The 12,529-nt window shown below is 54.4% G+C and overlaps 1 protein-coding gene across 1 annotated transcript; it reads right to left on the bottom strand.

The window, feature by feature from the left end:
- CDX1 (caudal type homeobox 1) lies at window positions 1-12,529 on the bottom strand. Its single transcript, XM_030284210.4, has 3 exons — window positions 12,010-12,529; window positions 571-716; window positions 1-297 (listed from the first exon to the last, which is right to left on the bottom strand). The coding sequence occupies exons 1-3, from the start codon at window positions 12,434-12,436 to the stop codon at window positions 91-93; spliced, it is 780 nt and encodes a 259-aa protein (XP_030140070.1). The 5' UTR covers window positions 12,437-12,529; the 3' UTR covers window positions 1-90.

The following is a 12,529-nucleotide window of genomic DNA, read 5'->3' as shown; positions in this document are numbered from 1 at the left end:
GGAAGGGGCTGTCACCCTTCAGAGCACATGGGCTGGCAGGGCTCTGCTGCATAGTGCTTTTCTCTTGGGGTCTGCAGCTGGTGAAGAGGATTAAGGCATGAATTCTTCCTTGATCGTCAGCGGAGATGAGGAGACGAGGTTGGGGGCATTGCTGCTGCAGAGGCCCCCAATGGGTCCCAGGGTGCTGACAGCTGGTGGGGTCGGTGTGGTGGTGCTGGTGGGTTGGCTCTGCTGCTGCAGCTTCTTCTTGTTCACCTTCCTCTCCTTCGCCCTCCGATTCTGAAACCAGATTTTCACCTGCAGAAAGGAAAAGAGGACAGTGGAGATGAGGATGGACACAGGCAAGGATGACAACCTCCAGTCCTCATGGCGTAGGGAGGGCAACCCAAAGTTTGGAAAGGAAGGGGAGTCTGTGGAGCAAGGTGGGGCCTCCTCTAACCTCTTGGGCTAAAGCTCCCGCCCTTCCCTGCCCTTCCCCATGCCCATGTCTGCCCTTCCCTGCCCTTCCCCATGCCCATGTCTGCCCTTCCCCGCCCTTCCCATGCCCATGTCCGCCCAGGGTCCCCTGACCTGCCGCTCGGTCAGCCCGAGGGCCGCCGCCAGCTCAGCCTTGCGGCGGATGGTGATGTAGCGGCTGTAGTGAAACTCCTTCTCCAGCTCCAGGCGCTGGTGGTCCGTGTACACCACCCGGTACTTGTCCTTTGTCCTGGTCTTGCCTGGCAGAGAGAGCAGAGTGGGGGTGAGCCAACGAGGGAAGAAGGGGAGCAGTGGAAGGAATGTAAGGAGCATCCCCAAGGGCACGGAGGAGACACACAGCCACCTGTGGAGAGATCAGGAGAAACATGGCAATGCCCTGGGGACCAGTGGGAGAATTAGGAGGTTCCTACTGGTTTTAATATCCTGTTTTGCACCAGAATGTTTCTTCTTGTTGGGAAGTACCTGGGCTTTAGTGGAATTGCTTGGAGGAAAGAGCAGGAGGGATTCAGAGATCCCTTCTGAAGATCACAGAAGATCACAGAATCACAAAGCTGGAAGGGACCTTCAAGATCATCAAGTCCAACCCATTCCCTGAAACCTCAACTAAACCATGGCACTGAGTGCCAGATCCAGTCTTTTTTTAAACACATTCAGGGATGGTGACTCCACCACCTCCCTGGGCAGGCCATACCAGAACTTTATCACTCTCTGTGAAAAACTTATTCCTAATATCCAACCTATGGACCCTAAATCCCCTGTGTCATGACACATGGTCCCTGAGAGGAGCAGAGCTGCAGGTCCTGCGGTGGGCTGAGGACAGCTGCCTGGCAGGGCTAAGGAAAGCCCAGCTCTTTTTCTAGGAAGCCCCAAACCGAGGTGCCATCATTTGAATGTGCATGGATCAGAACAGGGAAGGACAGAAAACCCTGGAAGGACCACATTTCTCTGCCACCCAGAGGGTTGCTCTCCTTCTCCCTGTACCGAGCTAAGACAGAGGGCAGTGCTTGAGGTGCAGTTTTTAAAGATGCACTGGAGAAAGCCCACATGATGCCTAAGCACTCCTGGAAACTGGCTCCATGGGCCAGGGGTGTTTGGCCAAAGCCAGCCTGAATCTCTCCTTGGTCCCCCAAATATGGACAGAGCTTGGGGCCATCAGGACCCACATGTCTGTGCACATCCCATGGGTCTGCAAACAGCACCTGCTGCTTTCTAGCAGAAAAATACAGTCAAAGGTAGCCCAGCTGTCCCTTCCTAAGTTCCTTTGTTATCCCCCAGGCACACAGGGTGAGCTGTGGAGCTCTCCATGGGCTGTGGGGGCAGGTGGCACTCTGAGGGAGGACGCCCATGCCTGGCAGTTTGCTGAGAAGTTTCTGGTGTTGTCCTCTGCAGAAGAGCCCATAGGCAGGGAATAAACACAGCTGTGAAGATTTGCTTCTCCACCCAAAAGTACAAAATCCTGTTTCAGGGAGTCGAGGGGAATGATGCCTGGCCATTTGTTTGCCTGGCAGAGGTGTTTGCCCATCTCCTTCTGAATTTCTGATGCTGATGCTGCTGTGGGAAGGAGTGGGAGCAAGCTCAGAACAGCTCCATGGATTTCCCTGGGGCTGCCCTGGGTGAATCAACATGGACAAGATACTGCACACCACTGCTGCACATGTGCAGAAAGGGATTTCTAGTGACCCAGCAACCTACATAACTGTGCTTGCAGCCTGGTTCTGCCAGGAAATGGGATCTTAGTGTGCCTGCCATCCTGTTCATCTGTTCTCCCTAAAGAGTCTTTTGCACATCCACTCATTTAGGCCAAATCAGTTGGACACTGGGCAGTCCCAGCAGTACAATTGTATTCTGACACCATCTGAGTGGAAGCAGGAGTTTAGGTAGTGCAGAGGAAAACTGGGCTCTAAACACCCTAATGAGACATTAGAGAACATCCACAGAGCAAACTCCAACCTCCAGGTTGCAAATCTGTTTGTCAACCAGCTCAGTTTTATTTTTGACAGTGTCTCTCACCTGTTCTCCCATTGCAAGGAGATGGAGACATTCCTAAACCACTTCTTATGCTGAAACCTAAATGTGAAAGAGTTCAAGACAGGACAACCCATGGCCCCAGAGTACTGCAAGTGGGAGAGGGGCTCCCTTGCAGCATCACCTGGGATGGAAGAAAGCAGCTGATTTTCTACTGTGTGAGCAGGAGCCACAAGAGTCCAGCTCATGGCATTGACCACTGAGCAAACCAAGAGTGGAAGCACGAGTGGGAGCCAGCAGGACCTGGGATGGGCACGGGAGGCATCTCATCCTGCTGGCACTTGATGCTGGCACTCCCAGGCACACAAGCAGCAGTCACTCAGTTCGAGTTAGCACCCAGTTTCCACGGCTGTGCCTCTGTCTGTGTCCTCCTGCCATTGCTCCTGGTGGTGCTGGCTCAGCAAAGCATGAGCAGGGTGATGGCTGAGGGTCCCAGCACAGTCCCCAAGAAGCACTGAAGCTCTCCAGTGATCCATGGAAGAGGGAAGGAGCCCAGCCAGGCTGCAACATGACCAGGAATAGAACCAGATTTCCAGCACCACTGCAGGATTCCAGCTACTAACTGGTATTTGAGGGATGTGATGAATTCAGTGAATGTTTCAGAGTGGGGAGCCCAGCTCATCCCAGGGCTGGGTAGGAGCAAACACCTAATCCCTCCTCACCACCATTGGGTCATACCTGTGCACACCACACAGGGTGACCCTGTGAGTTAAAAAAGGGAAAAAAAGGTTAATTTGATTGAGCAAGGTGTTAATGGGCTGTCTGCAGAGACAGGGCTGAAACGCAGAGATTCCGTGTGCAAGGGGTGTATGGCAGCTCTGCAGGCACTTGTCTCCTGTCTGGCACACATCAGCTGTGACAGCTCCAAACAAAACTGCCCACGGGAGCCCTGCTGGGCTGGAGTGATGCTGGGGACACCCAGCCCATGCAGGATCCCACCCTGCCCTCGCCCTCCCTCAGGGCCCCTGTCCATCCCGGGGGTCACTGCTGCCTCTCAGCACCCTGCAGGGGAAGGGTTCACCAGCATCAAAAGATCTTCTGCACCCCAGCCCAGGAGGGACCTGTGCTGAATCTGCAAACACAGCAATTCCCAAGAAGTTACAGAATAAACCAGATGCTCTGGTGGAGATTTATGTGAGGTTTAGCAGCTCCGTGAGAAACTGGGCCCCCCTCTGGCTCCTCCAGGCTCAGGGGCTCCTGCAAGATTTTTCTTTCTCATAGATTTATCTTCTTTTTTTTTTTTTTCCATTTGAAAGCAAAAGCCTCTCTAAAGAGATAATAACTTTTAAATGATCTTACTTGCAATGTTTTTATTTGAATACCACTGTTTGGAAAAAAGGAATACCTGTAAAGTGAAGGAGTTGACAGATAGAGTAAAAAAAATGAATTAAAGACTAAAGAAATAAGGCAGTTTGTGAATATCACATATGCCATGGATTTCAGTAGGAATTATTATTTCCTGCTGCAGCTGTAAATAGATCCATCACAGCCTGTTCTTTGTTATTCCTTCTTTATCCTTCATCCTGGATTGAGGTTGGGCTTTGCCTCAGGGCTGGCAGAGCCATCATGGGGTGAGCTGGGCACCAGCTCAATATCAGTATCAATATCATCACTTTCTGCTCAATATCAGGTAGAAAAAATTCAAAACAGGGGGCTGACGACCAAGCCAGAGATGGAAAGTTATTCACCTCCACTAATTGCTGTTTTCAGATGTTTGCTTAATTCAGAGATGTACTGTGGGTGATTCACAAGGAAAAGAGAGGATTTGCAAGAAATACTATTGACAATGAATAATTCAACTGCCTTGAATATGAATGCTTGGTTACACTTAGCTCTCTCCTGGAGCCTTTTTATGGCTCTGTGAAAAGAAAGAGGAAATTCGGGACAAGCCAATCCGGTTCCTTATGGGGAGCCCTCGTGCCTATGGCCAAAGAGAGGGATGGAACTGCTCCTGCATTTCCAGCCAAGCCTGGCAAAGCTGAAACAGGCTGTGCCATGGCTGGGATAACCTGGAGCTGGGGCTGCTGCCCCAGGAGGGAGTGGATGGGGTGCAGAGGGGATGTCAGTGATGTCCCTTAGCACAGTTGCTAGCCCATTCCAACCCTGCTATGCATTTACAGCCCCTCCTGCTTGTCCCAGAAAGATCAGGCAAAGGAACTGCTTGGACAGGCAAAGGGAGCCATCCGTGGGGCCAGTGGGAATGGTTTCGGCTCTGGGATCAAGGCAGGGCCAATGAGAGCGTGGGGAGAGGGCATCGTTAGCACTGTTAATGTACAACCCTAATAGCACTCACCTGAGCCACGATTAGATAAGGGAATAGCTTTAATGTGCTGTGCAAACCCCAAGGGACGCGTGCACGCACACACCCAGGGGATGGAGCCCTGACCCCAGCCTGGATTCACTCCCCACAGCAACCCTGCCCCAGAACAGGGATACCAGAGCTCCTGCCCGGGGCTGCATCAGGAGCCTGGCAGGGTAAGGGAAAATCAAAGTGGATCCTGTGCCCACCATCCCAAGCGCTCTCACCTCACAGCCACAGTGGAGGCTGCCAGGAAGGGCATATTTCACCATCCCCAGTCCTGGCCTGCCCAAAAGATGGGTTTTAAGGAAAAAACCTGTGCCCCAAAAACCCTAACAGACTGAGAATATGGACATTGTGAGACTGGTGCTGAGCAGCTCTAAGAACATCTGGGAAGGGGCTGCTTCAAACCAGGGAGGAAAGAGATTGTGGGGTGGCAGTGGCACCCTGTGTGGAGGTAGAGCAAAAGCTGGCATGTTATGAGGGGTCAGCCCAGCTCCAAAGGGAGGATCCCCATCCATGGACACATTTCTCCCAGCCACAGCAGGAGCAGCACATCTGCCAGCAGCATAAACTGCAGCACTTTTAGAAAAGTCTCTATTTCACAGGTCAAAGCAGCTCAAAGTCACCACAAACACAAACTCTGGCTCTGTGAGAAGCTGCTGTGCAGCCACCAGGGCTCGGGTCAGGGAAGCTGGGGCATGGTAGTGCCAACTCACTGGCTGGAGCCACTGAGATGTGAACCCACGGTAGTGACAGCTGTCACCCCACAGCAGAGGTCCCCAGGGCCTGGGGACACAGTGGGTGTTGCTTTGCAGAGGAGGTGCAGGCAGAGGGGATGCCAGGCTGCCTCAGCAGCTCCCATGCCTTGCTCTGTGCAGGCTCCTTGTGCTCCCAGAGCCATCCTGCCTGATCCCATTTCCTGGCTGTGCTCTGGCCCCACGCAGGCTCCATCTGCACAGCCTTGTCTGCCCATCTGTCTGTACTGGGGGCCTGCTCCCACACTATCAGGTGGCATTGCAATATTATAATGCTAAAAAGCATCAGGTGTAAAAGTCCTGTCACCAGGGAACACCTGGGAAAGAACTGGTCCTTACCAGAGGTGAAGTGCAGCAAGACAGGTCACAGGGCTGTCCCCTCTGTGTGGGTGCTTCCTCTCCATGGTAAAGCTGCTCCATTCTAACGAGCAGCATCTACTTGCAAAGAGGATAAAATCCTCCCATCGCAGAGGAATTGGTGCTCTGTGAGGATCTGGCATTTCTACCCAGGGAAAGGATCAAGGAAAACTTCCCTCACCCCAACAGAGCTTAGGCAATGCAACAGCTGGAGAAACTGAGGCACACAGTCCCAGGGTCAAAGCCATGAGATTCCATGGGCAGTTTAATCCCCAGTCCTTCTGTAGCTCCATGGGGGGAAATCCCCCTCACAACCCCACAAAGCTGAGGACAGCCAGCAGAGAAATGCCCCATGAAAGAGACACCAAGCTCAGGAAAGGGCTGAGGTCGTCCTCTAAAGCTCAGGAGCTTCCAGGCTGGCTGGAGCCACCCTCATCTGGCAGCCAGATGTGCTCCAGCTGCCTGCGTGCGGAGGGGCCGATGCTCCCTGTGCCGAGCAGCGGTGCCGGGAGCAGCACTGCCCAGAGCTGGTGCTGAGGCTCGGGCACACAGCCCAGCCCCTTCCACCATCTCTGAACCGACGGGAAACGGGAACCCCGAGGTCTGCACTGGTGTCCCTGTCCACCCCCCTCTCCACACTCATTTCTCCCCCCTCCAGCTCCAGCAGCCGCTCCGAAACACCCACGCTCCTCTGTGGTCTGGGAGGGGGGGATAAACCCGAGCCCCTCACACTCCCTGAGCGCTGGGAACCGGCAGCTCACGGCTTTCACAAGCCTTCCCCTTCCCTTGCATACTTCAACATCCTCAGCTATTTTCCCTGTGCCGCAGGAAGCCGAGGAGTGATGGATGGATGGCCGGCACGGGCCGCAGGAGCGGAGCCATGTGGCTCGTTTCATCCAGCCGGTGAGGAACGACTCCTCAGCAGGGCAATCCTCCCGAGATCCCTGCTGACATCAGTCCTCTGCCAGAATCATTGCACATAGACAACGGCTGGCTGGCAAAAACAGGGTGAGAGGAGCTACACATCTTCTGTGTACATATTTAATGTCTCAGTGCTGAGGAGGGAGGGAATGCTGGATGAATCCTCACTCCTCAGAGCTCCCCCATCTCTACTCTGGGTTGGGAAAATGGGCATTTGAGAGATCAGGCTTGAGCCAGGACTCATCTTGGAGTCTGAGGGCCCCTCCAAGGAGCCCAGCAATGCTCCAACACCCAGAGTAGCTCTCTCCATGGCAGTTCACCTCACACAATCTGAATATTTCATCCTGGTGCCAAAGGCTTCAGAGCAAACTGCAATTCTCCCATGTGTACCAGGTAGCAATAAAACCTGGTTCAGCTTTGTATGGTGAGCCCTGGAACCATTTCACTTGCTAAACTGCACCGCTTGACCCAATGGCTTTCTGGTCTCCTGCTCACTGAGGATCAAGCTCTGTGTTCCCCAAAAAGCTTTGCTCTCAGTGCCAGTGTGTGGCTGGGGAATGAATGCCTGAGAGTTGCAGCAGAGCCCAGGCTCGGTGCACAGCGCAGTCAGGCAGGGCAGCCCTGCTGCAGGAAAGGGCAGAAACACCTGGTTAAAGAGCTGCATTTGGAGAGTGAAAACCAGTGCACAGGAGCACAGGCTGGCCCTGGCTGGGTTTTACACAGCCAGCACCGTGGGACAGGGACAGAGCTGCACCCACTCCACACCCATTGGTGAGGACACCCCTCCTGCAAGCCCCATCCTCCTCCTGGGAGGTGCAGACCCCAAGGGGATGAAGAGCAGATGCCTGGTGTTTGCAGCGAGCTGGCGATTCCCCATCACAACCCCGCGTTCCTGGACATGGACGACACAGCCAGATGCTCCCTTCATCCCCAGGGGCAGCAGCACAAAGCTGGGTGCTGAGGCAAGTCTTTCCCAGCCCTGCAGCGACTCAAGCCTTTATTTTGGCACCTGGCAAATTCCTTCAGTTGTTCCCATGTTTTATGAGTGCCGAGCTGAGCGCCGCCAGCCTGGCTCCTGTGCTGGGTCAAAGAGCACAGCAGCTCCAGGGTGACACACGGGCTGCTGGCACACGTGGGGTGGGCACAGCCCCACTCAGAACATCACCTCACTCCAGCCTGACCCAGCTCATCCCAGCCTGCCTCCTGGATGGATGTGGCTCACCTGCAGTGGGCAGAGCAGGACAGAAAGGCAGTGGGGGGATTCCATATGGACACCAGGGTTCCTCTCCCTCTTTGCAGCCCTATAGGATTTGGCCCATCCTTGCCATGGGGCAGTGTGGGGGAAGGATGCAGCCCCTTATCCAAGCAATCACAAAGCTAACAGGACTGCATTGGGTGTCCTTGAAAGGTCCCCTATAGGACACATCTGTCATTGGCCAGAGGTTTAAAGTGTCCCTCTGCTAATCCCAGGGTATTAGCCAGCCAAGCCCATCACGTAGGTACTGCCAGTGCGCCAGGGAAGCCCTTTTTGTTCAAGGAAAGTCAATTCTAGGAAAGTTTGAGAGGCCTGTACCTTGGCCAGGAGGCTAAGCTGTCAACAAACCTTAGCTGGGGCCAGGAGCAGGTTGTGGGTTAATAATTCAAAGGGAGAAGACTGATGGGGCCTGACACACACCTCGAGTGTCCCAGTGAAGGAAAGGTCTCACAGGGAATGAGCATGGCCTAAAGAGAGGCTCCCCACGGAGGGACTGACCAGGGAAATGCGCTGTCCTCCAGCCAGCACCATCATCCCAAAACATACCAAGCACAGCATGAATCCCAGCAGTCCAGGGGAAACATTTCTGTCTCATTACTAGGGTTTGAACTCCTTCCCCCAGTGTTCATGGGCCCCTCTAGGAAAATAAACAGAGCTGGAAAACTGACCTAGAAATAATAAAACTGAGATGGAAAACTGCACACCCAGCGAATCACCACATGCCCAGAACATCACCGCTCGCTCTCCATCACCCCAAAACCTGCGTGGGCACCACAGGCATTGGTACCACACGAAGCCCTGAGCACATTTGCCTCTGCAAGGGATGCTCCAATTGCACTTTCACTTGCAATATTTAGCACTGCAGCCCCTGCTCAATTAGTGACCTAAAAGCCAGACCCGAGGCGGTATCTGAGGATTTGCATGACTAACAAGCAGAGGGTGAATTTCAAAGTTCAGCCAGCTCCACTTCCAGCCACCTTCCTGAGCTTTTTATAAACCCTGGGTGCAATTCACAGGGAAGTTTGCAAATAATTGTGAATAAGGAGGAAGCATGAGGCTCTGACATGCTGCTAGTGAAGATTTTATGAGCAGAAAAGGAGGTGACATTGGAGAGAGAAATGAGGCCTGGGGACATTTTCCAGCTCGATTCCCTGTATCTCCCAATTCCCGGTTTAATCCCTTCTGCTGCTGGGTTATCTCAGCTCAGCCAGGTGAAGCATGCATGACTGTAGCAACAGGTACAGAAAATCACCCCCTGTTAAGCCTGACTCTGCAGTGAGTCATTGGGAGATTTCTCATTGATTTTTTCTCAAGCTCTGGATCATATTTGCAGAAGTGCCCAACACACTCATATTCCCTGCACAACATTTTATTTTGCTACCATTCAGCTCTTCCCCAAAAGCTTTCAAACTATGGCCAGAAGCTGTTCATACAAGCCAAGACAGAAGGGGAACATTCATTTACAACACTCTGAAGTATTACGATTTATAGCATTCACAATGAAACTGTTGATATTTATAGCAAAAAACCTCCAGGTATTCATTTCCTATTCCCACTGCGGTGAGATGAGGAGTTTATCAATCCAGACTGATCAAAGTCCAGTTCATTGATTTCAATAAAATGATTCATTTAAGAACTTCACCCTTATCTATGTCAAACCTATCTCTGCCCTACTGTCTTTCAAGCTTAATGAAGACTTTTATTTAAAGGGCAGCACTGGAAAGTACCAATTGCATCCCACCATCTCCCAGCTCATGATCCCACCCCAACCAAATCCTGCAGTGCTTGGCAGCAGCAGTATTGGGCTTGGACCCAGCAGAGGTGCAAGAACAGTCCTTAACCCCAATGAAACCACCTCAAAAAAGAGCTTTTCATCCCTGCATCATTGTGGTGGGGCTGGGGTAGCTCCTCTGTGTGCGAGAGGAACAAGGCTGGTTTATTTGTTCCTTTGTATGTATTTGATCTAAGAGATACAAACTAAGTAACTAATGATATTTTTCCAGAATTCAATCAACTCAATTGTCGTCTAACTCAATCAGAGGCACTTTCAAGCTCCTGCTTTATCTTGGCCCCACTGCTGGGTGTAAACCCATGGCCTTGATCCAGAGGAGAGGTGTGCTGATGGCTTTCCTTCCCCATTCATTTTCCCTCCCACCTCTCTTCTCGGAAGAAACCAAGATGTTCAGACCTACAAAACCTGCAGAAGTGGCAGGGTTCCTGCTGCAGGGGAGGGCTGCACATCACATTTCCCTCTCCACCCTGGGCAGAGGGAAGCCCTCAGCCCTGGCACGCCTGTGGGTCTCCATCACTGCATCTTGGGGGAAGCATTTTTCCTAAATAGCTACATTCAGTGCTTAAAATGGGACAGGAAATACCAGCCTGCCTCTCCCTCCTCTTTCCAGACTGGGGCTGGGTTTTTTTCCATTTATCAGAATGTTCTGCCTGCTCCACTGCAGACACTGGTCCCCATCACTGCCACACAGATTCTGGGAATATGAGTAGGTATTTTCCATGCTGGAAGACCCCAGGCTCCTCTGCAGAAGACCCTTACATGGCCCTTGGCCACTGGGAATAGTGCAAAGCCAAAAACTGGAGGCACTTTGCAAACAGGGAGCCCAGGCCCTGATTCCAGGGATCTGGGGCAGCAGTAACTCAAAGCAAACTCACCCCTGAGAGATACCCACAGCCACTCCTGTGATGAGCTGGGCCCAGCAGTGCTCTGAGGAGCTCACGGCCAGCACAGGAGAGGGAGAGGGATGGCAGGTTCAGGCAAGCCCCATGGGTCCTGCTGGGAAGGGTCCAGGCTGGGAAGATGAAAGGGTGAGGGTAGCCAGGACAAAGGGCCCGCACCTCACCTCACTGCCAAAGGAGCCGGCCACCATCTCCATGACAAAGAGAGGTCCTTGTCAATTTGGGCTGGCCCCAAGGGGGATCTGCCCACCGCCTTTGAAGTGGGCGGCAGGGCGGGTAGGGGGCTGGGGTCACCCAGACGCTTCCCCCAGGTCAGGAGTTCAGCGGGGACAGGACCCTGAGGACAGCATGACCACTCCGTGCCCAGGCCAGAGGGAACCACAGGAACCAGGGCCCCCTTTCCTGCAGAGCCGGGCACCCACTGACCCGTGCACCTGCAGCACCCACGGCCACCCTCCACGTGGCACTGTCCCCAGAGAACACACGGCACCCTGCACACACACACCATGCACCACGCCATCCCCACAGCACCCTGCACACACACACCATGCACCACGCCATCCCCACAGCACCCTGCACACACACACCATGCACCACGCCATCCCCACAGCTCCCTGCACACACACACCGGGCACCTCACCTCCCCCCCCACACCTGGTGGCACTGCCTGTACACACACTCTCCTCATGGTGCCCTGCACACCCACACAGAGCCTGCAGCACCTCACCGAGTCCCCCTCATGCGCACACAGGGCATGGATACACACACACCTCCTTCCCTGCACACGCACACAGCTTTGGGCACCTTGCACGCTCACCTTACAGCCTCTCACGCTCTCATGTACAGCCACAGCCCTGCTCTCTCACTCTTGCACTTTTGAGACCCCCATGCCATCCAACACCCTCAGTGCCCTGGGGGTCTCTGGCTCTACCCATCCTACCCAGTGGCCGCAGGCAATGGCACCAGTTGGGGAAAATGACTTTCCAGCCAGACAAGCCCAGCTGTGAGTGTGGAAGGACAGCACCCTCCCTGCCCATCCTCAGCCCCTGCCACCTCCGAGCTCCCCTGCTCTTTGAGGACTGGGTGTTGTGCCAAGGACAGGCCAAGCTTGCTGTCCCTCTGGCAGCCCCCGTGCAGCCCCAGAGCAGGATCCAGCCCTGCAGAACTCCAGAGGGATCCTCTGCTCCGGGCACGCTGCAGGGCTGCAGGGCCGGGGCTTTCCTTACCGTTGTTGCTGGTGCTGGGAATGCTGCGCCTCATCCACTCATACGGGGTGCGTCTCTGGGCATTAGGGGAGAGCTGGGGGACCGAGCTGCTGATGGCTGGAGGCAGGAGTCCAGAGCCCGGAGGCTGAATGGGGTTAAAATCTGGGGGGCTGAACCCGAACTGGCCCGGGCTGGCGGTGGAGGGCGGCGCGGCGGTGCCATAGGAGTGCCAGTCCTCCTTGGCAGGGGTGTAGGGAGAGCCCCAGGCGGCTGCGGGCTGCCCGTGGTGCAGCTCGTTGTTAATCCCCGGCACATGGTGGTAGCTGGCGAAGTCCGAGTACTGCGGCGGCCCCGGCACGTAGTTCTGGGGACTGAGGTTGAGGCTGGGGTGCCGGACCGGGCTGGGATACATGTTGGTGTCCTTATCCAGAAGATAGCCCAGGTACATCTTCCCGGGCCGGCCCCGCGCTCATGCTGCGCTGCCGAGCCGCGGCTGCGGCCGCCCCTCCTTGGCCGGCGCTCACCTGGGCGCCTTGGGGAG

Source organism: Taeniopygia guttata, chromosome 13 (genome assembly GCF_048771995.1).
Source record: "Taeniopygia guttata chromosome 13, bTaeGut7.mat, whole genome shotgun sequence".
NCBI classification, from domain to species: Eukaryota; Metazoa; Chordata; class Aves; order Passeriformes; family Estrildidae; genus Taeniopygia; species Taeniopygia guttata.
The sequence above is the reverse complement of the archived record's forward strand: the minus strand, read 5'-3'. Positions and strand labels throughout refer to the sequence as shown.